This window comes from Hypanus sabinus, chromosome X1 (assembly GCF_030144855.1).
Source record: "Hypanus sabinus isolate sHypSab1 chromosome X1, sHypSab1.hap1, whole genome shotgun sequence".
Classification (NCBI taxonomy): domain Eukaryota; kingdom Metazoa; phylum Chordata; class Chondrichthyes; order Myliobatiformes; family Dasyatidae; genus Hypanus; species Hypanus sabinus.
The window spans coordinates 23,467,770-23,491,773 of NC_082738.1; the positions used below are offsets into that span (position 1 = coordinate 23,467,770).

Sequence of the window (24,004 nt, forward strand, 5' to 3'; positions counted from 1 at the left end):
GTCATATTCTGTATGGAGGTTGGTTACCAGTGGTGTGCCTCAGGGATCTGTTCTGGGACAGATGGGTTAGTAAGTTTGCTGATGACACAAAGATTGGAGGTGTTGTGGATAGTGTGGAGTGCTGTCAGAGGTTACAGTGGGACATAGATAGGATGCAAAACTGGGCTGAGAAGTGGCAGATGGAGTTCAACCCAGATAAGTGTGAATTGGTTCATTTTGGTAGGTCAAATATGATGGTAGAATATAGTATTAATGGTAAGACTCTTGGCAGTGTGGAGGATCAGAGGGATCTTGGGGTCCAATTCCATAGGACATTCAAAGCATCTGCGCAGGTTGACTCTGTGGTTAAGGCGGCATACAGTGTATTGGCCTTCATCAATCATGGAATTGAATTTAGGAGTTGAGAGGTAAAGTTGCAGCTATATAGGACCCTGGTCAGACCCCACTTGGAGTACTGTGCTCAGTTCTGGTCGCCTCACTACAGGAAGGATGTGGAAGCCATAGAAAGGGTGCAGAGGAGATTTATAAGGATGTTGCCTGGATTGGGGAGCATGCCTTATGAGAATAGGTTGAGTGAACTCGGCATTTTCTCCTTGGAGTAAAGGAGGATAAGAGGTGACCTGATAGAGGTGAGTGCGTGGAATGGGCTGCCGGCAACGGGGATGGAGGCAGATACGATAGGGTCTTTTAAGAGGCTTTTAGATAGGTACATGGAGCTTAGTAAAATAGAGGGCTATAGGTAAGCCTAGTAATTCCTAAGGTAGGGACATGTTCAGCACAACTTTGTGGGCCGAAGGGCCTGTATCTTGCTTTAGGTTTTCTATGTTTTCCTATGTTTCTATATATCATTTCACATCTGCAGTTTATGAATTATTCTCACTAAATGCAAATAAGAGAAGAAACTGTATATCAGCTTTTCCTCACCTCTGTGAGTATTGTAGCCATGAGGAAGCAGATGATCACACCTCCTCTCATATTCTGGATCGTGCTGTGCACACTTAGAAGAAATGAAAGCAATGATGAACTGTAAAGAAAACAGAAAGGTGAGTTTGTTACTGACCGTCACATATTGGCTGGGAGTCATGTGGTAACATTTCCCATTCTCTCTCCTCCCTCCAGTTTATTCTATTCCTTCCTTCCTCTGCATGAATAATGGTTTTAAGGTTTGTTCCATCAATTTTTGTCTCCTTATCTCTGAGGCGTATAATTCTCTGTTGCTGAGCTGTGTATAACAGGCAAAGCCAAACTGCTGACTGGCCTATGATGCGACAGGAACAGTACAAACTGTACCCGGGCTAGAACAATTGCAGGACAGCTGTTACACCACAGAAGCTCCAGTTCAACATTGATGAGGATTCTAGCATATTATAAAAAGACCTACCAGACTAATAACTTTTCAGATTACAGGCATACATCACAATGTAGCAACACTGGTCTAAGAAGAAGCAGATTCCTCCAGACAGGGAGCAATAACAAGTTGAAGATGTGACCATCTACCTCATGCAGACAGACTGAGGCAGAGGGAGCACCACTGGGCCTCTCCAGCATTCAACACATTGCATAACCCCTGGAACACTGCAGTCACCAAGGACACTGCTCAGATCCCTCATTAATCAGCAGCCATGATCAATCTCCGATCCACCCTAGATAGTCAGTGTCTCACGTTCTCTTATATCTGTGTGACTAGTTAATTTGAAACTCTGCTGAACTTCCTGTTCCTCAGTTGACACCCTGATGCCCACATCCTTGATTACAGAGCTTGCAATCCTTTGGACATTATATAACAAAATTAGTTCATCTGTACCCTTTAGTTCTTGAAAAATGAAGGTGATTTTCCCCTCTCTAACATTTGTAGATTTAGTAAAGAGAACAAGGAAGACAAGGAATTTGTCACACCCAGAAGCTTCCAGAATTTCCTGGCATCTGAATTTTCAGGTCAACATCTGGTTTTGGACCCCCAGTGAACATGGACCCAATCGTGGACTATAGAGGAAGTGGCAAAGAGTCAACTGATTCTTCCACAAAAATGTCCTCCCTATCTGTGTTCAAAGGTAATTAAATAGCACACAGTAACTCTCTTGCAACTACCTATCCTAGGAATAATTGTGCACGCCAAAAATAATTGCCCAAAGAATAGCTACACTGTAAATAATCCTTAAAATAGTTCTGATATAAACAACTAACTAAAACCTACAACAAGGAATAAATAATAAACTCAAGAGATTCTGTGGATGCAACACACACAAAGTGCTGGAGGAACTCAGCAGGTCAGGCAGCATCTATGGGAATGAACAGCTAGTTGACATTTTGGGCTGGGACCCTTCTTCAGGACTGGAAAAGAAGGGAGAAGATACCAGAATAAAAAGGTGGGATGAATGGAAGAAGGCTTAGGAAGGGTGGGAAAGTCAATGGCTGGAGAGGGAGGAATCTGATAGGAGAGGAGAATTGACCATAAGAGAAAAGAAAGGAGGAGGGGACCCAGGGGGTGGTGATAGGCAGGTGAGAAGAGGTAAGAGGCCAAGAAGAGGGGAGCAGAAGGGAATTTTTCTTTAACCAGAAGGAGAAATCGATATTCATGTTATCAGGTTGGTGATTATCCAGACGGAATATAAGGTGTTGCTCCTCCAGACTGAGGGTGGCCTCACCATGGCACAAGAGGAGGCCGTGGACCAGATTGTCGGAATGAGAAAGGGAATTGGAATTAAAATAGCCACCAGGAGGTTCTGCTTTTGGTAGATGGAGTGGAGTTGCTCAACAAAGTGGTCTCCAGTTTACTACGGGTCCACCAATGTAGAGGAGGCTGCATCGGGAGCACTGGACACAATAGGCGACCTCAGCAGATTCACGGGTGAATTGCCCTTCCTCCTGAAATGACTGGGGCCCTGAATGGAGGTGAGGAAGGAGGTGAACTCCAGGAGCAAAGGCCCAGAAGATATCTCACCAGAGTAGGCAGTTACATAATAAAGCTTCCACCACAATGTCCCATCATGCACTTTCAGGACACAGGTTAAATACAGAGTGAAACTTCCTGTACACTTTCCCATCACACACTCCCAGGGCAAGGGACAGTTAGAGAGTGAAGTTCCCACCATACCATCCCATCACACACTTTCGGAGTCAGACAGCAGGTGAAGCTCCCTCTACTCCACCACACACTCCCAGGGTCAGACACTGAGTGAAACCTCCTCCACTCTGTGCCATCACACACTCCCAGGGTCAGACACTGAGTGAAGCTCTTCTACATCACACACTCTCAGAATGGACTGTTCTGGTTAATTGGTTATTGAATGGAGCTCTTTCCTGCAGTCAGTGGAGGTGCCTGTTCTTGCAGTAATCAGAACCTGTGGAAGCCAGCACCACACATTCTTATAGAAAACAGCACGAGGCCCTCCAGTAGAATGCTGCAGTCATAGCTCTCTATGCTATGATCTGTGGGGACTATTGTCCTGTGTAGGAGCAAGCTGTGTTGTGCACTGCAGTAGTTTCCTTGCTGTAGGCTGACACTGTGCTGATGCCAGGATTTTGCTGCTGAGCATTCAAATTTTTTCAGTCTTGCATCTAACAAAAGCAGAACATGCATTTGCCTCACATCTCACAGAAAAAGAGGAACTGTCATGGGAGTGAAAGCAAAAGTGGTTTAATCCTCAAGTTGCCTTTTTCAAAAGCTCTTACTAGGGTTGCTCCTTTTTCCACACATTAATGACCCAGTGCTTGAAGGAGTAACAATCCTTTGTGCATCAAAACTCATAGTGCTCTTATTGCTTCAAAAACCTCTCCCTGCCATGGTTCAGCAGGTAACACACTGAGTCAGTCTCCACAGACTCAGAGTCTTCAGAACACAATGTACGTGGACATTCCAGTGTAGGACTGAGGGGATGCTGCGCTGTCAGAGGAGCTAACTTTTGGATCCAATATTAAACTGAACCCTCATCTGGTATAGAGAATCAAACCAAAACCATCTCCACCCAAACAATTCTGGGCTAGAAATCAGAGTGGGGAGCGAACTTCCTTGTGCTAGAAGGAAATACCACAGGAGCAACCCCACCCCTCAGTCTTTAGGCTTCTCCTTTCCTCCCCCATTGATACAAATAAGATCAGAAACCCACTCCACAAATTCTAAGGTCTCATTAGGGTGTTCTCCCCAAACCCTCCCATTTCTGGATATGTCTGCATAGCACTGTATCGGAGAGCTCCAAGCTGTGTTCTATAAGAGTGCATAGCACTGACTTCCACAGGAGTGCCACCCCTCCCATCCCTGCCTCCACTGACTACAGGAAGAGCTCCATTCAGTAACCAGCTGAACAGATCAGTCCATCTGGGACTGTGTGATGGGATAATGCAGAAGGAGCTTCACTCTTGTCTGATCCTGGGAGTAGGTGATGGGACTGTGTGGAGAGAACCATTCTATATCTGACCCCAAGAGTGTGTAATGGAACAGTGCAGGGGAACTTGAGAGTGTGTGAAAAGACAGTGTAGAGGGAGTTGCACCCTATGTCTGACCCCGGGAGTGTGTGTTGGGACAGTGTAAAGGGAGCTTCATTCTGTGTCTGACATTGTGAGTGTGTGATGGGATGGTGTAGAGGAAGTTTCACTCTGTGCCTGACCCCAGAAGTGTATTATGGGACATCGTAAAAGCAGCTTCACTTTGTATCTGACCCTGGGAGTGTGTGATTAGACAGTGTAAAGGGAGGTTCACTGTGTGCCTATCCCCAGGAGTGTGTGATGGGATGGTTTAGAGGGAGTTTCACTGTGTGCTTGACCCAGGAGTCTGTGATGGAACAGTATAGTCAATGGGGGGTCTGGAACTCATTGCTTCTAAGGGTAGGACAGGTTAAAAAAAAACTTCACACTTAGACAACGTTTGCATATATATTTGAAAATTCGTGAACTGCAGGACAACAAACCCAGTGCTGGAGTTGGGACTGGGCTGGGTTCTTTTTCAAACAGCACAGGTACAATGGGCTAAATGGCATTGTGTTGTGAATTCTATCATTGTTGTAATTGCTCAGAACATTCCTTCTGTGAATGAATAAAAAAAGGACCTTTGGATCACAAGGAACTAAGAATTCTTCCCACCAGGTCATTGCATCATCCATAGAATGAGGAAGGAAGGCCTTCCCTTTCCGTAGCGGCATCATTACGCTAGTTCTCCTGCCAGGAAATCTAGACACTCCTTCTCCGTCCATTGGTCTTGAAGTTCTCAGTGTGCGACCCAAATTATATTGAGGGCCTCTGTGCAGAAGTGGAAGGACAATGGAAAATCCAGGAAGGAATTCTCTAAGCCTCATGGTAACAAACAGAATCTTTCAAACTGTTTCTCTGTGCTCTTTAAAAGAAAATGCACCAGAAGAATGGGAAGATGATGCCAGCGAACAATGTGACCAAGGGTAACATCCCTTCAGACAGTCCACAAATCAACTTCTTTCATTTATTTTTCTTTAAATGCGCTTCTGCTACTGTTGGAGCCTGTGATCTCAATTTTGTTGGTGTTTTTTTGGGCTGATTGGGCAATCTGATGCAACGTTTTGAGTGAAGTGTACAGCCTGGAGGCCAAGAAGCCTGGACACGGTGTGTGAGCTCATGATCAACTCCACTTCTACCCAATTAAAGTATCCAGGAAGATTTAAATCATCAGTGTGAGAGCAGAAGGCAAGCAGGTGTTCAGCACTGTCTACCAGCCTCTTGCTCACTGCAGCCATACTGACTCTGCGGCTGAAGTTAACGAATGACACAGAGCTAGATTGAACGGAACTTGAACTGAACTGAATATGCCTGGACTGATTGGATGATTCGTGGCTTGGTGTTTTATATTCTGTGTTTTTCACTTTTTTTTGGCTGTTAGTGCAGTTTGTTTTTTTTTTGCACATTGAAGGTTTGATGTTCTTCTTTGAACTAGTTACATGAACAACCATACTGACTGACTACATCACAGCCTGATATGGAAACACCAATGCCCTTGAATGGAAAATCCTTCAGAAAGTAGTGGATTTGGCCCAGTAGATCACGGGTAAAGCCCTCCCCACCATTGAGCACAGCTACATGAAAGGCTGTCATAGGAAGCCAGCATCGATCAACAGGGATTCCCACCACCCAGGTCATGTTTTCTTTTCATTGCTGCCATCAGGAAGAAGATATCAGGTACAGAGCCTCAGGACTCACACCACCAAGTTCAAGAACAGTTACTACCCCTCAGCTATCAGGCTCTTGAACAAAATGGGATAACTTCACTGAATATCACTTGCCCCATCATTGAAATGTTCCCACAACCAATGGACTCACTTTCAAGGACTCTTCATCTCATGTTCTCATTATTTATTGCTATTTATTTAAATTTGCATTTGCAGAGTTTGTTGTCTTCTGCACTCTGGTTGAATGCTCTAGTTGGGTGGTCTATCATTGATCCTGTTAGTTACTATTCTATAGAATTGTTGACAAAAAAATAATCTCAGGGCTGTTTATGGTGACAAACATGTAAAATTTATTTTGAATGTTTTTCTTTGTTTCATAGCTATCTATGAAAAGATGAATAATTGCCATAGCACAACACTCCCATGCCCCAAACCAATACTGCATTCATTGCTTCATGGTTGGGGTGTCCAGATCCTTAAGTTTGGAGACTATTCACAAGTAGGAAGAGAATGTAGAGCACATGATCAGTGCACAGAATATTAGCAAAAAGCCCATAACACTGTTTTGATGTCACTGGCAGAAATTTCTTGAATACACTTAGTGACTGAACATCTAACATTCTCTTGTGAAGAGAACTCTCTTGTGAAAAGATTCACCACCCACTGGGCAAAAAGAATGTTTTCTCATCTCCATCATGAACGACAGAATCCCTATTTTGAGACTGTCAAGGCCTGCCCACACCACACCATCTCTCCATCTATCCTGTCAGGACTCACAAAAATGATGTATATTGCACAGAGATAATCTCCCATTCTTTGCAACTCAAAGAAAAGCCCAGTCTACTTAATCTTAATGTTGATGTTTTCATCTGCCCAGATCTTCCCCATCCAATGACTTATCTGAATATCATCTCTGATTACATTGCCCCCTCTGTGAACTTCTCTCTGTCCCTCGTCTCAAATCGTATTCAATCTCTCTCTATCACCTGCCCCACCTATCCTCTTCTTCCTCCTCTGTGTTTCCCTCTACACCTCCTCCTCCCCATGCAAACCTCTCTATAATATTCCTCCCACGTTGAACCACTCTCACCCCCACACATTCCTCCCTGTGTGATCCTCCATACAATTGTCCTTCTAACAGCACAATACCCTGGACAACTCCACTCACCACTCCTTTCCCACAGAATCTCCTGTAGAAATGCTTCACCTCTCCTTGCACTCCACTCCAAAGATCTCTTCCCCAAAGTTCTTTCTTCATTCTGCTTGGGATGGTCTCTAAAATTTCTCTCCTTGCTTCCCACACGGTCTTCTCTGTAAAGATCCCTCTTTCACCACCATTTGCTCTAAATTTCCAGCCTCCAACCTACAGACGCATGAGAGAGGAGCTGGGCAAAGTTAATTGGCAGGGGACACTAGCAAGGATGATGGCAGAACAGCAATGGCTGGAGTTTACAAGTCTATACAAAACACTACCTTAAGAGTGAGAAAACAATTCCAATTGAAGTTAGAGACAAAATCAGATGCACGTCAGCTCAGGCAGCATTTGCAGACCATTACTTCCTGCAAGGCAAAACCTAACATTGTGAATAGCTATGATGCTTCACTCCCAGATGAACTCAATGCCTTTTATGCACACTTCAAAATGGAGAATAAAACTACCTGTGTGAATCCCTGCAGGATCTGGCAACCTAGTGATCATTGTCTCAGAGGCTGACATCAGAACATCTTTCAGGAGGGTGAACCCTCACAAGGTGTCAGCTGCTTATGATGTACTTGGTTGGGCACTGAAAACCTGGTGGGAGTGTTCAAGGACAGCTTCAATCTCTCATTGCTGCAATAAGAGGTTCTCACTTGCTTCCAGTGCCCAAACAGAGCAGGGTGAGATGCCTCAATGACTATCACACAGTTGCACTAAAATCTACTGTAATGAAGTGTTTTGAGAGGTTAGTCATGGCCAGAATTAATTCCTGTCTAAGCAAGGACCTGGGCCTGCTGCAATTTTTCTACCTCCACAAGAGGTTTACAGCATATGCAATCTCATTGGCTCTCCACTGGGTCTTGGACCATCTGGACAACAGCAATAACAATGTCAGCTTGCTGTTTATTGATTACATCTCAGTGTTCAACACTATCATCCCCTCATAACTAACCAAAAAGCTCCAAAACCTGGGCCTCTGCAAATGGATCCTTGATTTCCTTATTGGGAGACCACAGTCAGTGTGGATCAGAAATAACATCTCTTCCTCACTGACAATCAACACCAACACACCTCAAGGATGTATGCTTAACCCACTGCTCTACTCTCTCTACACCCATGACTATGTGGTTCAAAAGTTCAAAGGTTCATTTATTATCAATGTATACAGTACAGAATCTTTTCTTCTCCAGATAGCGACAAAACCAAGAAAAAAAAGAACAGCAGCATGATCATCAATCCCCAAATCCCTCCACCCTGCACAAAAAAATGAACAAAAATGGAACAGATACATTGACATCCAAATTCCCCGCCCCTGCACACAAAAAACAAGAATGATCAGGCAAAACAACACAGAATAAACAAAAACTCATAAGAATGAGAAAAGTCCACAGTCCAAGTCCACATCCAAAATGAAGAAAACCTGGGCAACATTCTCCCTCTCCATAGCAAAGTGATCTCACAAACAATAAAAAAGCAGTCTCCCCTCTCTGTAGCAAAGAGATCTCACCAGCGATAAAAAAAAAATCAGTCTCCCCTCTCCATAGCAGAGTGATCTCAGCAGCCATAAAAAGGCAATCTCCCCTCTCCGCCAACAGAGGATCTCCCAGTGATAAAAAGGAAGGCAGTCAGCGTTTCAGACTTTCTTGCCACTTTAATCGGTGAACAATTGAAGCTTTAATCAGCAAAATGGTGTCAAACATCGGCTCATAGTCTTCTCACCGCGAGGCGCTCCTGCACGCTGCTTCTACCTCCCAGAATACCCTCAGAGACCACAAAGCGCTGGAACACCCAAATGATCTCCAAACTGCAAATTGCAGGCTTCAATGTTTCCAGAATCACATCCAAAATGAAAAAACATTAAAATGTAAAAGACATAAATGAAGTGAAGTATATGGTTCCATGATCTATCCAGAAGATGTTGACCGAAGGAGCGTTGTACACAGGCGCAATCTTGACCGGAAGTTTTCCTTCCTTGAGTTGTGGCTAGGTATAACTCAAATACTATCTATAAATCTGCTGATGATACAACTGTTGTTGGCAGAATCTCAGATGGTGATGAGGAGGTGTACAGGAATGAGATAAATTGGCCTGTTTTGTGGTATCACAACAACAATCTTGCAGTCAAAATCAGTAAGACCAGTGAACTTCAGGAAGGGGAAGTCGAGGGAACACACACCAATCCTCATCAAGGGATCAACAGTGGAAAGGGTGAGCTGTTTCAAGTTCCTGGGTATCAACATCTCTGACAATCTATCCTGGGCCCAATGTACTGATGCAACTACAAAGGCGGCACGACGGTGGCTATTTTTCATTAGGAGTTTCAGCAGACTTGATGTGTCACCAAAGACTAGCAAATTTCTACAGGTGTACCATCGAGAGCATTCTAACTGGTTGCATTACCATCTGGTGTGGAGGGACCACTGCACAGGACTGGAAAAAGCTACAAAGATCTGAAAGCTTAGCCAGCTCCATCATGGGCATTCGTGTCCCCCAGCATCAAACACATTTTCAAAAGGCGATGCCTCATAGATGCAGCATCCATCATTAAGGACCCCCATCACCAAGGACATGCCCTCTTCTCATTACTACCATCAAAGAACCTGAAGACAGACAATATTTTAGGAACAGCTTCTTTCCCTCCACCATCAGATTTCTGAACTGTACACGAACCAATGAACACTACCTCAATATTTTTGCTCTCTTTTGTACTACTTATTTCATTTAATTTTTATACATATTTCATATTGTAATTTATAGTTTGTTTTTTATGTATTGCACTGTACAGTTGCCATGAAAGAACAAATGATTCTGATTCTGAGTTAGCCTAACCTCAGTGGTTGGGAAGACGTTGGAGTCCATTATTTAGAATGAGGTTTCAGAATACTTGGAAGCGCACAATAAAACAGGCCGCAGTCAGCATGGTTTCCTCAGAGGGAAAACTTGCCTGACAAGTCTGTTGGAATTCTTTTAGGAAATAACAGGCTGGATAGACAAAGGAGAGTCAGCGGATATTGTTTACTTGAATTTTCAGAAGGCCTTTGTCAAGATACCGCACATGAGGCTGCTCAACAAGAGCCCATAGTATTACAGGAAAGGTACTAGAATGTATAGAAGAATTGCTGACTGGTAGGAGGCCAAGAGTGGGAATAAAGGGAGCCTTTTTGGTTGGCTGCTGGTGACTAGTGGTGTTCAACAGGGGTCAATGTTGGATCAGCTATATTTCACATTATATGCCAATGATTTGGATGACAAAATTGTGGTTTTGTGGCCAGGTTTGAGGATGATATAATGACAGGTGGAGGGTCAGGTAGTGTTGAGGAAGCAGGGAGTCTGCAAAAGGATTTGGACAGATTAGGAGAATGGGCAAAGAAATGGGAGATGGAATACAGTGCAGGGAAGTGTATAGCCAGGCACTTTGGTAGGAGGAATAAAACCATAGACTATTTTCTAAATGGGAGCAAATTCAGAAATCAGAGGTGTAAAGAGACTTAGTAGTCCTAATGCAAAATTTCCAGAAGTTAACTTGCAGGTTAAGTCAGTAGTAAGAAAGTCAAATGCAATGTTACCCTTCATTTTAAGAGGAAGAGAACATAAAAGCAAGGATGTAATGCTGGGACTTTATAAGGCATTGGTCAGACCACATTTGGGCAGTTTTACATCCCTAGGAAAAATGTGCTGGCATTGAAAAGGGGCCAGAAGAGGTTTATGAGAATGACCCCAGGAATGAAAGGGTTAACTTGTAAGAGTTTGATGGTGGGAATTTCAATGGCGTTTAGAAGTGGGGGGGGGGGGGGAGGAGATTCTCATTGAAAGGTCGAGATAGAGTGAACATGGAGAGGATGTTTATATTAGTGGGAGAGTTTAAGACCAGAGGGCACAGTCCCAGTATAGAAGGACTTTAGAACAGAAAGGAGGAGGGATTTCTTTAGCCAGAGGGTGGTGAATCTGGAATTCACTGCCACAAGCAACTATGGAAGCCAAGTGATTCAATATATTTAATGCAGAAGTTGATAAGCTCTTGATTAGTCAGGGTCTCAGATGTTACATTGAGAAGGGGTTGAGAGGGAAAATAAATCAGCCATGATCCCCTACAGCAATCCAAAGCCAGCCCCATGGCCAAAGTCTGGGCATCCCTGCTTTAAACAAACCCAACATGACTCATGCATTTAATGTTATTTGTTAAGAGACTCTTTAATGAATTATAATGACGAATTGCGAATGTATTATCTTTGGCTCTGGCAGATACAGGCAATTAAAAACACTAAGAAGGGAAACTCCTGTCCTTTGCTTTCTTTTTCACTGCAAGAACAAATACTTCCAGTATAAGAATAAATTGCACTTAATAAAAAAAATCACATTCAAATGTAGTCTTCAGATATAGTGTTTGACAGGGGCAGTCAGCTCATAACCTGGTTCAGGGGAAGCAGATTTCAAAGACCCTATATCAAAGACATCAATCATCATTTATATGTTTCTGCTAAAAATTCCTTAGTCAAGACATATAATAAAAATCCTACATGAACATGTCACAATGTAATTACACCCTTCAGTTTAATTTTAATGTTGATGTCTTCAACATGCACACCATGTCCCCACCCCCCACAAGTCAGACCCGCTGTGTTCTTACAGCGATTCGTTTTCTTTTGCTTCAGATTCCAGCATCTGCAATCTGTTGAATCACCCTTGAGTCATCTGCCCAAATCTTCCCCACCCAGTGATCTACCTGAAACTAATCTCTGATGAATTTCATCATTCACCAGTGGCTGTGACCACACTTTGGGGTAAACAAGTCCAATATTAAAGTTTAAAGCAATTGAATTTTGAAGTCATCAGACAAGAGTGAGCAAAAGGTGGTCACAAAGAGGAAAATTGGATTTGTATACATTAAGACATAATAACAACAAACCAGTATTTCAATAGCACCTTGAATAGAGGCATCATTATTTTTAAAAATCTAAACTAATGATATGCAATGAGATGAAAAGAGAAAAGGTAGCAAGTTTGAGGGGTTCCATGAGGGAATTCAAGAACAGGGAATATACAGAGGAGTTCGAGGCTTGTGGAAGTTTATGGAGATAGACATGGAGAACGGCCACAAGATCTTTCCAGTTGTAGACTCTGAAGATAATTAAAGCACAGACTCAGTTTCAGATTCAGATTTATTTATCATATGCACATCAAAGCATTAAGTATAACCATGATGCATGGATGCTCTTTATCCTTAAATGGTGATAAACATCATTGATATTTTTTTTTGTCCTGAAGCTTCCCATCCCCACCCTGCCCTCAGAACAAAGGGGTACTACTCTGTGACTAGTGTAGGAGATAACTACTGAAGGATGAGCAACTCTTACTGCTGGCATCATGCACTATATAACGTATTATATACCACCTTACAAGCTCCCTCTGTGATCAGAATAACACTCTACAAGACTTTAGCAAACTAAGTAGATAAGTTAAACATTTACCTCTCCAGTATTTCAGTATTCTTTCATCAATTCTTCAGGAAACATCGTATTTTAGTTTCCTGGGTCTAAGAGCCCTTATTTTAAATGAAGTTTTATAAAAATTAGCTGCATTTCTCATCACAAAACAGGATTCTCAGTTTGAAATCTGTCAAGATTCTCTCACAGTAGTTTTAAGTAACTTTGCTGCTGTCTGGCACCAGCTGGAAATCATTTCCTCCCAAGAAATGACATCCATCCAAGAGAATTTTTCATCACCAGCAGACTGCAGAGGCAGCTTTGTGCTGGGACAATGTACCGAGCAGCCTAAATCAGCACAGAAGTTATTCAGCAGCAGGAGGGGGTAACTTTGTCCCTACATTTTAAGTAGAAACTGATAAAGTTGCCTGTTGTAAATCCTGCCACAGTACTGATTACTGTTTCAATGACTGCTTTTTGCTTGGGTTCTCAAAATCAGCCACCATAAGTCTTATCAAAGTATTTCAATTAGGGTCCATGGTATATATTCCAGACCAGTTCTATTTTCTGATCAGTTAGCAAGAGTAAAGAGGAGCACTGGACTTACCACGTTCTCTCAGACTTCATCATGATATAGGAAGAGGCCATTCCACACCAGCTCTTGGAGCAATTCTATTCCCCCTCTTACCTCCTTGAAACATATTCTTTATCTCATGCCCATCAACTGCCCCCACCCCCAATTCTACCTCCCACCTACATACGTGGGGCAATTTGAAGCGGCCCACTTACTCTAATCTTTTATTTTATTATCACCACTTCCTCAACAAACTGTCCCCAGATTCTACCACTCACCAAATACCAGGGACAATTTACAGCAGCCAATTAACCTACCCACCTGCATGCCTTTGTGATGTGGGAGGAAATTGGAGCAACCCAGGGGAAACCCACATGGTCACCAGGAGAATATGCAAACTGCAGACAGCATTGGAGTCCAAGATTGAACTCAGGTCTCTGGAGCTGAGAGATCGTAGCTCTCCTGACTGTGCTGCAGTCTTATACTGAGTAGTGAAGACTGGGTGCTTTTTTTACCCCTCAACCATCAGGCCCCCGAACCAGTGGGGATAATTTCACGAGCTTCACTTGCCCTATCACTGAAATGTTTCCACAACGTATGGACTCACTTTCAAGAATTCTTCATCTCATGTTCTCGATGTTTATGGCTTATTTATTATTTATTTTTCTCTTTTGTATTTGCACAGTTTGTCATCTTTTGTACAGTGGCTGTTTGTCCACCCTGTTGGTGCAGTCTTTTGTTGATTCTATTACGGTTCTTGCATTTACTGAGTATGCCCACAAGAAAATTAAGAGGTTGTGCTGGACAAACTTGTGGGTCTGAAGGTAGATAAGTCCCCTGGTCCTGATGGAATGCATCCCAGGGTACTGAAAGAAATGGCAGAAGTTATTGTAGAGGTTTTGGTGATAATTTACCAAAATTCTTTGGACTTTAGGAAGGTCCCAGTGGACTGGAAGACGGCAAATGTCATGCCACTGTTCAAAAAAGGAAGTAGGCAAAAGGGAGGTAACTATAGGCCAGTTAGTTTAACATCAATAGTTGGGAAAATGCTTGAAACTATCGTTAAAGAAGAAATAGTGAGGCATCTGGAAAAAAATGGATCCATCAGGCAGATGCAGCATGGATTCAGCAAAGGCAGGTCCTGTTTAACAAACTTACTGGAGATCTTTGAGGATATAATGAGCACAAAGGATAGAGGGGAACAGAGAGACATTAGTTACTTGGATTTCCAGAAGGTGTTCAATAAGGTGCCACATAAGAGACTTATCTATAAGACAAAGGTGCATAGAGTTGGGGATGATGTATTAGCATGGAAAGAGGATTGGTGAACTAATAGAAAGCAGAGGGTTGGGATACAGGAGCGTTACTCTGGTTGGCAATCAGTGGTGAATGGTGTGCTACAGGGGTTGGTGCTGGGCCTGCAACTGTTCACAATATACATTAACAATCTGGAAGAGGGAACTGAATGTAGTGTATCTAAGTTTGCTGATGACATTAAATTGAGTGGAAAAGCAAATTGTGCAGAAGATACAGAGAGTCTCTAAAGAGATATAGATAGGTTAAGTGAATATACAAAGGTCTGGCAGATGGAGTACAATGTTGGTAAATGTGAGGTCAGCCACTTTGAAAGAAAAATTGCAAGAGCAGATTATTATTTAAATGGTAAAAAAAATTGCAGCATGCTGTTGTGCAGAGGGACTTGGGAGCGCTTGTGCATGAATCACAAAAGGTTGGTTTGCAGGTGCAGCAGGCTATCAAGGCGGCAAATGGAATGTTGGCCTTCACCGCTAGAAGGATTGAATTTAAGAGCAGGGAGGTTATACTGCAACTGTGCGGGGTACTGTTGAGGCAGAACCTGCAGTACTGTGTGCAGTTCTGCTCTCCTTAATTGAGGAAGCACATACACGAGGAAATCTGCAGATGCTGGAAATTCAAACAACACACACAAAATGCTGGTGGAACACAGCAGGCCAGGCAGCATCTATAAGGAGAAGCAATGTCGATGTTTCAGGCCAAGACCCTTCGTCAGGACTAACTGAAAGGAGAGATAGTAAGAGATTTGAAAGTAGTGGGGGGAGGGGGAAATGCGAAATGATAGGAGAAGACCGGAGGGGGTGGGATGAAGCTAAGAGCTGGAAAGGTGATTGGTGAAAGTGATACAGAGCTGGAGAAGGGAAAGGATCATGGGATGGGAGGCCCCAGGAGATAGAAAGGGGGAGGGGGAGAGCACCAGAGGGAGATGGCGAACAGGCAGGGTGATGGGCAGAGAGAGAGAAAAAAAAACAAACAACTAAATATGTCAGGGATGGGGTAAGAAGGGGAGGAGAGGCATTACTGGAAGTTACAGAAGTCAATGTTCATGCCATCAGGTTGGAGGCTACCCAGCCGGTATATAAGGTGTTGTTCCTCCAACCTGAGTATGGATCCATCTTGACAGTAAAGGAGGCCATGGATAGACATATCGGAATGGGAATGGGACGTGGAATTAAAATGTGTGGCCACTGGGAGATCCTGCTTTCTCTGGCGGACCGAGTGTAGGTGTTCAGCGAAACGGTCTCCCAGTCTGCGTCGGGTCTCACCAATATATAAAAGGCCACACCGGGAGCACCAGACGCAGTACACCACACCAGCCGACTCACAGGTGAAGTCTCACCTCACCTGGAAGGACTTTCTGGGGCCCTGAATGGTGGTGAGGGACCGTCTCCGCCGCACTATCCCCTTCTCACAATTCCTCCATCTCCGCTTCACTCTCCCCTTCTCACAATTCCTCCATCTCTGCCGTATCTGCTCTCAGGATGAGGCTTTTCATTCCAGGACAAAGGAGATGTCTTCCTTTTTTAAACAAAGGGGCTTCCCTTCTTCCATCATCAACTCTGCTCTCAAACGCATCTCTCCCATTTCCCGCACATCTGCCCTCACCCCATCCGCCCAACACCCCACTCGGGATAGGGTTCCCCTTATCCTCACCTACCACCCCACCAGCCTCCAGGTCCAACGTATAATTCTCCGTAGCTTCCGCCACCTCCAACGGGACCCCACTACCGAGCACATCTTTCCCTCCCCCCCCCCTTTCTGCTTTCCGCAGGGATCACTCCCTACACGACTCTCTTGTCCACTCGTCCCCCCCCATCCCTTCCCACTGATCTCTCTCCTGGCACTTATCCTTGTAAACGGAACAAGTGCTACACCTGCCCTTACACTTCCTCCCTCACTGCCATTCAGGGCCCCAGACAGTCCTTCCAGGTGAGACTTCACTGTGTCCGGTGCTCCCGGTGTGGCCTTTTATATATTGGTGAGACCCGATGCAGACTGGGAGACCGTTTCGTGGAACACCTACGCTCGGTCCGCCAGAGAAAGCAGGATCTCCCAGTGGCCACACATTTTAATTCCACGTCCCGTTCCCATTCTGATATGTCTATCCATGGCCTCCTCTACTGTCAAGATGAATCCACACTCAGGTTGGAGGAACAATACCTTATATACCAGCTGATGACATGAACATTGATTTCTCTAACTTCCATTAATGCCCCTCCTCCCCTTCTTACCTCATCCCTGATATATTTAGTTGTTTGTTTTTTTTCTCTCTGTCTGCCCATCACTCTGCCTGTTCTCCATCTCCCTCTGGTGCTCCCCCCTCCCCCTTTATTTCTCCCAAGGCCTCCCGTCCCATGATCCTTTCCCTTCTCCAGCTCTGTATCACTTTAGCCAATCACATTTCCAGCTCTTAGCTTCATCCCACCCCCTCCGGTCTTCTCCTATCACTTCGCATTTCCCCCTCCCCCCACTACTTTCAAATCTCTTAGTATCTCTCCTTTCAGTTAATCCTGACGAAGAGTCTCAGCCCGAAACATCGACAGTGCTTCTCCCTATAGATGCTGCCTGGCCTGCTGTGTTCCACCAGCATTTTATGTGTGTTGTTTGAGGAAGGATATACTGGCTTTGGAGGCAGTGCAGAGGAGGTTCACTTGGTGATTCCAAAGATGAGGGGGTTAGACTACGAGGAGAGATTGAGTCACCTGGACTGTACTTGCTGGAATTCAGAAGAATGAGAGGAGATCTTATAGAAACATAAAATTATGAAAGGGATAGATAAGATTGAGGCAGGAAAGTTGTCTCCATTAGTAGGTGAGATTAGAACAAGGGACCATAGACTCAAGATTCAGGGGAGTTGATTTAAGATGGAGATGCGGAGGAACTGCTTTTCCAAGAGGGTGGCAAATCTGTGGAATTCTCTGCCAAATTAAGCAGTAGGGGCTACTTCAGTAAATATATTTAAGACAAGGTTGGATAGATTTTTGCATAGTAGCGACATCAATCGCCTCTGATCTGGGCCGACTTTTACGTGCCGAGCGGCACCTAATTAATTAGCTTGTTTATTTCGACTTTTTTCTTAAAGATGTGCTGGGTGCGTTTGGGCTACCACTGCACCTCTGCATGCAGAGGTTGGGGACCACTGGTATATGGTGACGTACATGTACTTTGATAATAACTTTAACCTTTAGCTTTAAAAAAGTACAAATTTGCAATACAAGCACACCATACCTATTAGTTATCTAAACTCTGCCACTGAAGAAATAGAGCAGGAGCAGGCCATTCAGCCCCTCATCTCTGCTCTGCCATTCAACAGGACCATGACTGGTCTTTTACTTCAGTGCCACTTTCCTGCACAAACTCCTCTGATTACTTCAATCTCCAAAAATCTATCAGTTTCCGTCTTGAATATACTTAGTGACCAAGTCTCCACAGACCTGTTGAGTAGAGAATTCCAAAGATTTCCAGAAATTTCTCCTCATCTTTGTCCCAAATAATTCATTGCAGTAAGATGTGCTTGAACGCAAATTCTCCTCAACCTGCACATTAACTTTCAGTGATTCACAAAGTACACTGCAGATGCTGGGGTCAAAGCAACGCGTACAAACTGGATGAGCCCAGATGAAGGGTCCCGGCCCGAAACGTTGACTGCTCGTTTCAACGGATGCTGCCCGACCTGCTGAGTTCATCCAGCCTGTTTGTACATGTACCTTCCAGTGATTAGTGTGCAAGGACTCCCAGGTCCCTCTGAACAACACCACCATTCAAAAAATACATTGCTTTTTTATTTCTTCAGCCAAAGTTATTGGATCACTTTATATTTTTACACATTATATTAAATTTGCCAAGACCTCGCTTATTTCCAACCCAATTATATCCCTCAAAACTACTTTCCATCCTCCTACAAACCCTCATTGGCACCTGGCTTTCTATCATCAACAAACATGGATATACTTCACTTTGTCTCCTTATTCAAATGACAGACTTGGATTAGGGAACAAGTCCCATGACACCCCACTGGACACTGAAAACAGCCCGTTTCAATGCATTCAGCAATCCTTAATTCATGCAAGAACATTATTCCCAATAATATGGACTCTAACTTTGTTTAATAAGCTTTTGTGTGGCTTCTTATCAAAGGCCTTTTAAAATTTCAAATACATTACATTCACTCATTCGCCTTTAGCTGTTCTGCTAGTTATAGCCTTAAAGTCACACAGATCTGCCAAATGTGATTTCCCTTTCATAATCCATGCTGACTTTGCCCAGCCCCATTATTATTTCTGTTATCACTTCCTTAATAATAGATTCCATTGCTTTCCCCAGAACTGAGGTCAGGCTAACAGATCTGTAATAACTTGTGTACCATTTCCCTCCTTTCTTGAATCTTGCTGTTGCCTCTAAAGAATTTTAGAAGATGGCAACCTGTGCATTCCTTATCTCCATTGTCACCTCCTTTAAAACTTCACAGAACAAGTCATAAAGTTCTGGGGATTTATCACTTTTCAGTCCCATTAACTCCTCCAATAGATTTTTTAATGCTAATGTTATATTACTTTCAGCTCCTCATTCACTTTAGGTCGACTGTTCTTGATTGTTTCCAGGAGATTTACTGTTTCTTATTCCTTAAAGATGGGTGCAAAATATTTGTTTCTCTACCATTTGCTTATTTCCCAATATAATTTTTCCTGTCTCAGTAAGGTATCCACATTAACATTAGCAGATCTTTCCATTTTTTACCTATCAGTAAAAGCTTTTACATTTCACACCAAACCACTCCCATATTCATGGAACATGGCATTGAACAGGTAATTCAGCTCTGTGTATCATCCATATCCTTCTATTCCCTTCATTTCACGTGTCTAGCTAAAAGTCACTTAAATTCCACCAAACTGTCCAGTAACCTGAATCAGACACCTACCTCACTCTGCAGTACTTTAAACTTGCTTTCTAACCTGAAAAACATGTCCTCTGCTGTTTGATATTTCTACTCTGGGGAAAGGATTCTGACTGTCTACCCTAATAATACCCATCATAGTCTTAAAAGTCTCTATCAGGTCTCCCCTCAGCCTCTTGGGAGAACAACCCAAGTTTGTCCAACATTTCCTTACGGTTCATACTCTCTAATCCGGGTAACACCCTGGTAAACCTCTTCTGCACCCTCTCTCCCCATCTGTCCTACAATGGGGCAACCAGAAGTGCACACAATTCCCCAAGTGCAGTCTGAGTTTATACTGTTGAAGCACAACTTCCTTACTCTTGTACTCAACACTCCTACAAATGAAACCAAACATGCACTCTGCCTTTGTTACCACCTTATCCACTTGAACAGCCACTTTCAGTGAACTATGGACATGGACCCCAAGATACACCTGTACCCCAATGCCTACCATTGACTGTATGCTTTCTCCTTTTACCAATACCTCCAGTTGAACTATCTTTTTGTGGGTTTCCACCAGCTGTCAGTCTGTGGTTTTGTATCGCCACATGCCCCTGTCCCCACTCCTGCTCTACTCCGTCTCTCATCTGCTTCTCATTATTACCTGTATTGCTGCCACCTGTGTCTTATTGTGCTCTACCTATCAGCTGCCTCCCTGTATATTGCTCAGTGTATTTCCGTCCAGGTGTTTTCAGCTGATTGTGCCAGTGAGTTTTCCTGAACCTTTCCAGCATTTGTATCTGTACTCTGTCCATCTGAATATCAACTCTGCCTGTTTCCTGATTCTGGTTTTTGGATTTCTTTGGATGTTTTGATCTCTGCCTGAACTTTGTTTGCACCTTGGGATTTATTACTCAATTAATATCACTGTGTGCACAGTACTGGGTCTGTGATTGGGATCCCTGCTCCAGTGCCGTGACACTTTTGTATATTTGACATCCCAAAACGCAACACCTCACACTTGCCTGAATTAAACTCCATCTGCCCATATCTGTAACTGCTCTATATTCCACTGTATTCTTTGGTAGTCCTTTGTACTGTCCACAACTTCACCAATCTCAGTGTCATCCACAAATTTGCTAATCCTCCCATCTACATTTTCATCCAAATCATTGATATATATCAGAAACAACAGATGTCCCAGCACTGATTGCTGTGGAAAAGCACTGGCTGAATTTCAGCCTTCCACCCCTGCTCTGTCTAAGGGCAAGCCAGTTCTGAATCCAAACTTGCTATTCACCTTAGATCCCATCCATCTCTATGTTCTGACTCAACTTACCATGAAGGACTTAATCAAATATTTTACTAAAGAGCATGTAGATAATGTCTATTGCCTTACCCTCATCAAGCTCCTTTGACATCTCTTCAAAAAAAAACTCGATCAAGTTTGAAAAGCATAACCTGCCCTGCACAAAGCCATGCTGACTGTCCCTCAATAGGCCATGTCTTTACAGATATGTAAAAATCCTATCCCTTGTATCCTCTCTAACAACTTCCCATCACTGATGAGAGGCTCGCTGCCCTATAACTACCTGGATTATCCCCACTTCCCTTCTTAAACTAAGCACAACATTTGCTACTCTCCAGTTCTCTGAGACCTTGCCTTTTGCTAGTGATAACACAAAGATATTTGTCAAAGCCCCAGCAATCTTCTCCTTTGCTTCTTTCAATACTCCAAGATATATGCCATCAGGCCCTGGGGACCTACTCACTTTAATGCTTTTCAGGAGACTGCCTCCTCTTTAATCTTAAAATGTCCCAGCATATCTGCATGCCCCACTGTCTTCACTATCCTCTAAAATTCCTTCTCGTCAGTAAATATCAACACAAAGTACTCATTTAGTACCTGAACTACTTGCTCTGATCCCAAGCATAAATTCCCTTCTTTATTCTTGAGTGAAACTACTCTCTCCTTAGTTATGCACTAGTCATCCAGTGATTATAAGTAAAAAACGCCTTAGTATCCTCCTTGATCCTGCTCACCAAGGACATTTCATGGTCACTTTTGGCCTTCCTAATTGTCTGCTTGAGCATTTTCCTGCTATCTTTATATTCCACAACAGCCCGGTCTGATTTTAGCTTCCGAAATCTTATGTATGCTTCCTTCTTCCTGACTAAATTTAGGACCTCTCGGATCATTCAAAGGTCCCTTACCTTACCATCCTTGTCCTTGTACTTTACTAGAACATGCCAAACCCAGACTTTGAACAGCTGGTCTTTAAACAAATCCCATATATCAGATGTGGATTTGCCTGACAGCAGCCATTCCCAATCAACGCTCCTTTACTCCTGTCTTATCCTGTTGTAATTTTCCCTACCCCAATTTAGTACCTTCCCGCAAGATCCAAGTTTATCCTTACTATTTCCAAAACATCCATCCATTGTCCAGTCTATCACCTGGCCTGGCTCATTTCCCAAAATTAGGTCCAGCATTTTTTCTCTTCCAGCTGGATTCTCCACATAGTGTTTCAAGCACCCCTCTTGGATGCATTAAAGAAATCCCGTCCCACCTCAGCCTCTTGTATCTACTTTCTCTTTCCTTCGCAATCTCTTAGCCCTTCCTTGCTAAATTTCAAAATGTTCCCATTCCTTGGGTTTACTGCTCATTTTGGCAACATTATACACATTTTCCTTTGATCTAATACTACCTCTAACTTCTCATGTCAACTACAGCCAAGCCATATTGGAGTCCTGATGAAGGGTCTCGGCCTGAAACATCGACTGTGCTCTTTTCCATAGATGCTGCCTGGCCTGCTGAGTTCCTCCAGCATTTTGTGTGCGTTGTTTGGATTTCCAGCATCTGCAGATTTTCTCGTTCTGTGAGGCCTTATTTCGTGTTGGGACTTTTGTACTTAAAGGGGTATATGCTTGCTGCAAACTATGAATTAATTTGTTAAACATTAGTTGAAAGAAAAAGAATTTGTCCTGGTATCCCTCTCTAGATTGAGGACAGTAAGTCTACCCTTTACTGCTGCTTCATTCACTGCCTTTCACTCTTCTAATCAACATATGAGCTTCAACAAACACCATTAGAATTTAACTGAACAACTGGGTGACATGTTTTCATTAAGTATTGTCAATGCACTTTAAAATTTACATCTCCAAAGCCATAACTTAAAGCTTACAGAAACTTTTAATTTATTCCTCTTTGAGTATAGTTTTTAGTAGTACAATTAAACTTTTGTGATTGGTATTGTCATGGCATGATTTCTGTGCAATAGTGGCACCATAGCAACTGTGCTGATACATCATTGAGAAGGAGGAGATATTACTAATTGCTCTAAAATGTGGCGGTGAGACACTTGTGTGTTGATTGAATGGCTTCCTCTGTTATTGTGAGTGCCCTAAGTGAAATAAAATTGGATTAATCTTAACACAATCCACCATGCACACAGCAATACAGCAGTCTCCAACTCCAAATGCAAAGCATAGGAGCTATTCTGTTCCCAGCATTAAAAGCCTTTGTGGAATTCACATCCAATTCACTAAAAATGTTTTTTTGCAGAATGCTACCTGGGAGGAAACAGCAAATTCAGTCCCTTGAGAAAGTGTCTCCGCTTTTCCACAATGTTTCTTCAAACTTACTGTTCTCAGCACAAACAGGAATGCTCAGGGTTATACAATGAAATCCAGTGGAGCATTCTGCCCTTGATCAGGGCCATTGACTTTATAAAAATAACTTGTATTCAATTCTAATTTAAGAACCCATTTCTATTCAACAGACTGGCTCTCTCACAGTTTTAAATTCGGATTCGTACACCACTCTGCCATCCTCTGTACATTGGGCAGCCCTCATTGTTTGCATGCTCCTCACCAGACTTCTGAAACAGATACCCTATTCTGAACCCTGTCATAGCAAGAGACTACCAGCTGGACAGGGGAAAAGTTTCAAGGATGTGCTCAACTTCCCTCCACCTCCCTGAAGAAATGCAACATCCTTCCTGACTCCTGACTGCACACTACCTGCCATTCTGCTACCTCCTGCTTTATCACAAATCATCAGAGGATTCCATATCATAAAAATTGATTTAATTATTTTTAAATAAAATCTGCAGCAGTGTTTTACTATATTTACAGTTAGGTTAAATACCCATTAGCCTAGGTTGTGCAAAGTGCCAAGAAGCACTCTTTTTCAATCTCATTATACAAACATTCTTGATTAGTAAATCTTAAGCAGCCTCCCTCAACCAGAGGAAAGTGTGCATTGGTGCTCCCAACATGGACCATGGTGACCTAATACTCTGCTCAGCCAGAATGAGCTGCCGCCACAGCTGAAGAGGATTCCATGGGTGGGGTTGTGGGAGGGTGTTGGGATTCATAGGGTCACAAGCATAGAAACAAGCTCTTCCATCTACCATCTGCTCTGCTATCAAGCATCCATTTACATTATGCCTTCCCTTTGGTTCAACAGCTCCTAGAACTCAAGGGAGC

General features: G+C 43.2%; 1 protein-coding gene across 5 annotated transcripts in view; it reads right to left on the reverse strand.

Annotated features, from left to right (window-relative positions):
• Window positions 1–24,004, reverse strand: part of LOC132384692 (calcitonin gene-related peptide type 1 receptor-like) — a 100,484-nt gene that overhangs the window by 47,178 nt on the left and 29,302 nt on the right. For 4 of the 5 annotated variants that reach the window (XM_059956061.1, XM_059956064.1, XM_059956062.1 and 1 more), the window contains exon 2: window positions 925–1,024. In XM_059956061.1, the coding sequence (XP_059812044.1) occupies window positions 925–975 (51 nt within the window). In that variant the 5' untranslated portion in view covers window positions 976–1,024. Of the gene's footprint in view, window positions 1–924; window positions 1,025–1,497; window positions 1,907–24,004 lie in introns of those variants that run through there. The other variant, XM_059956060.1, reaches the window with a different exon arrangement.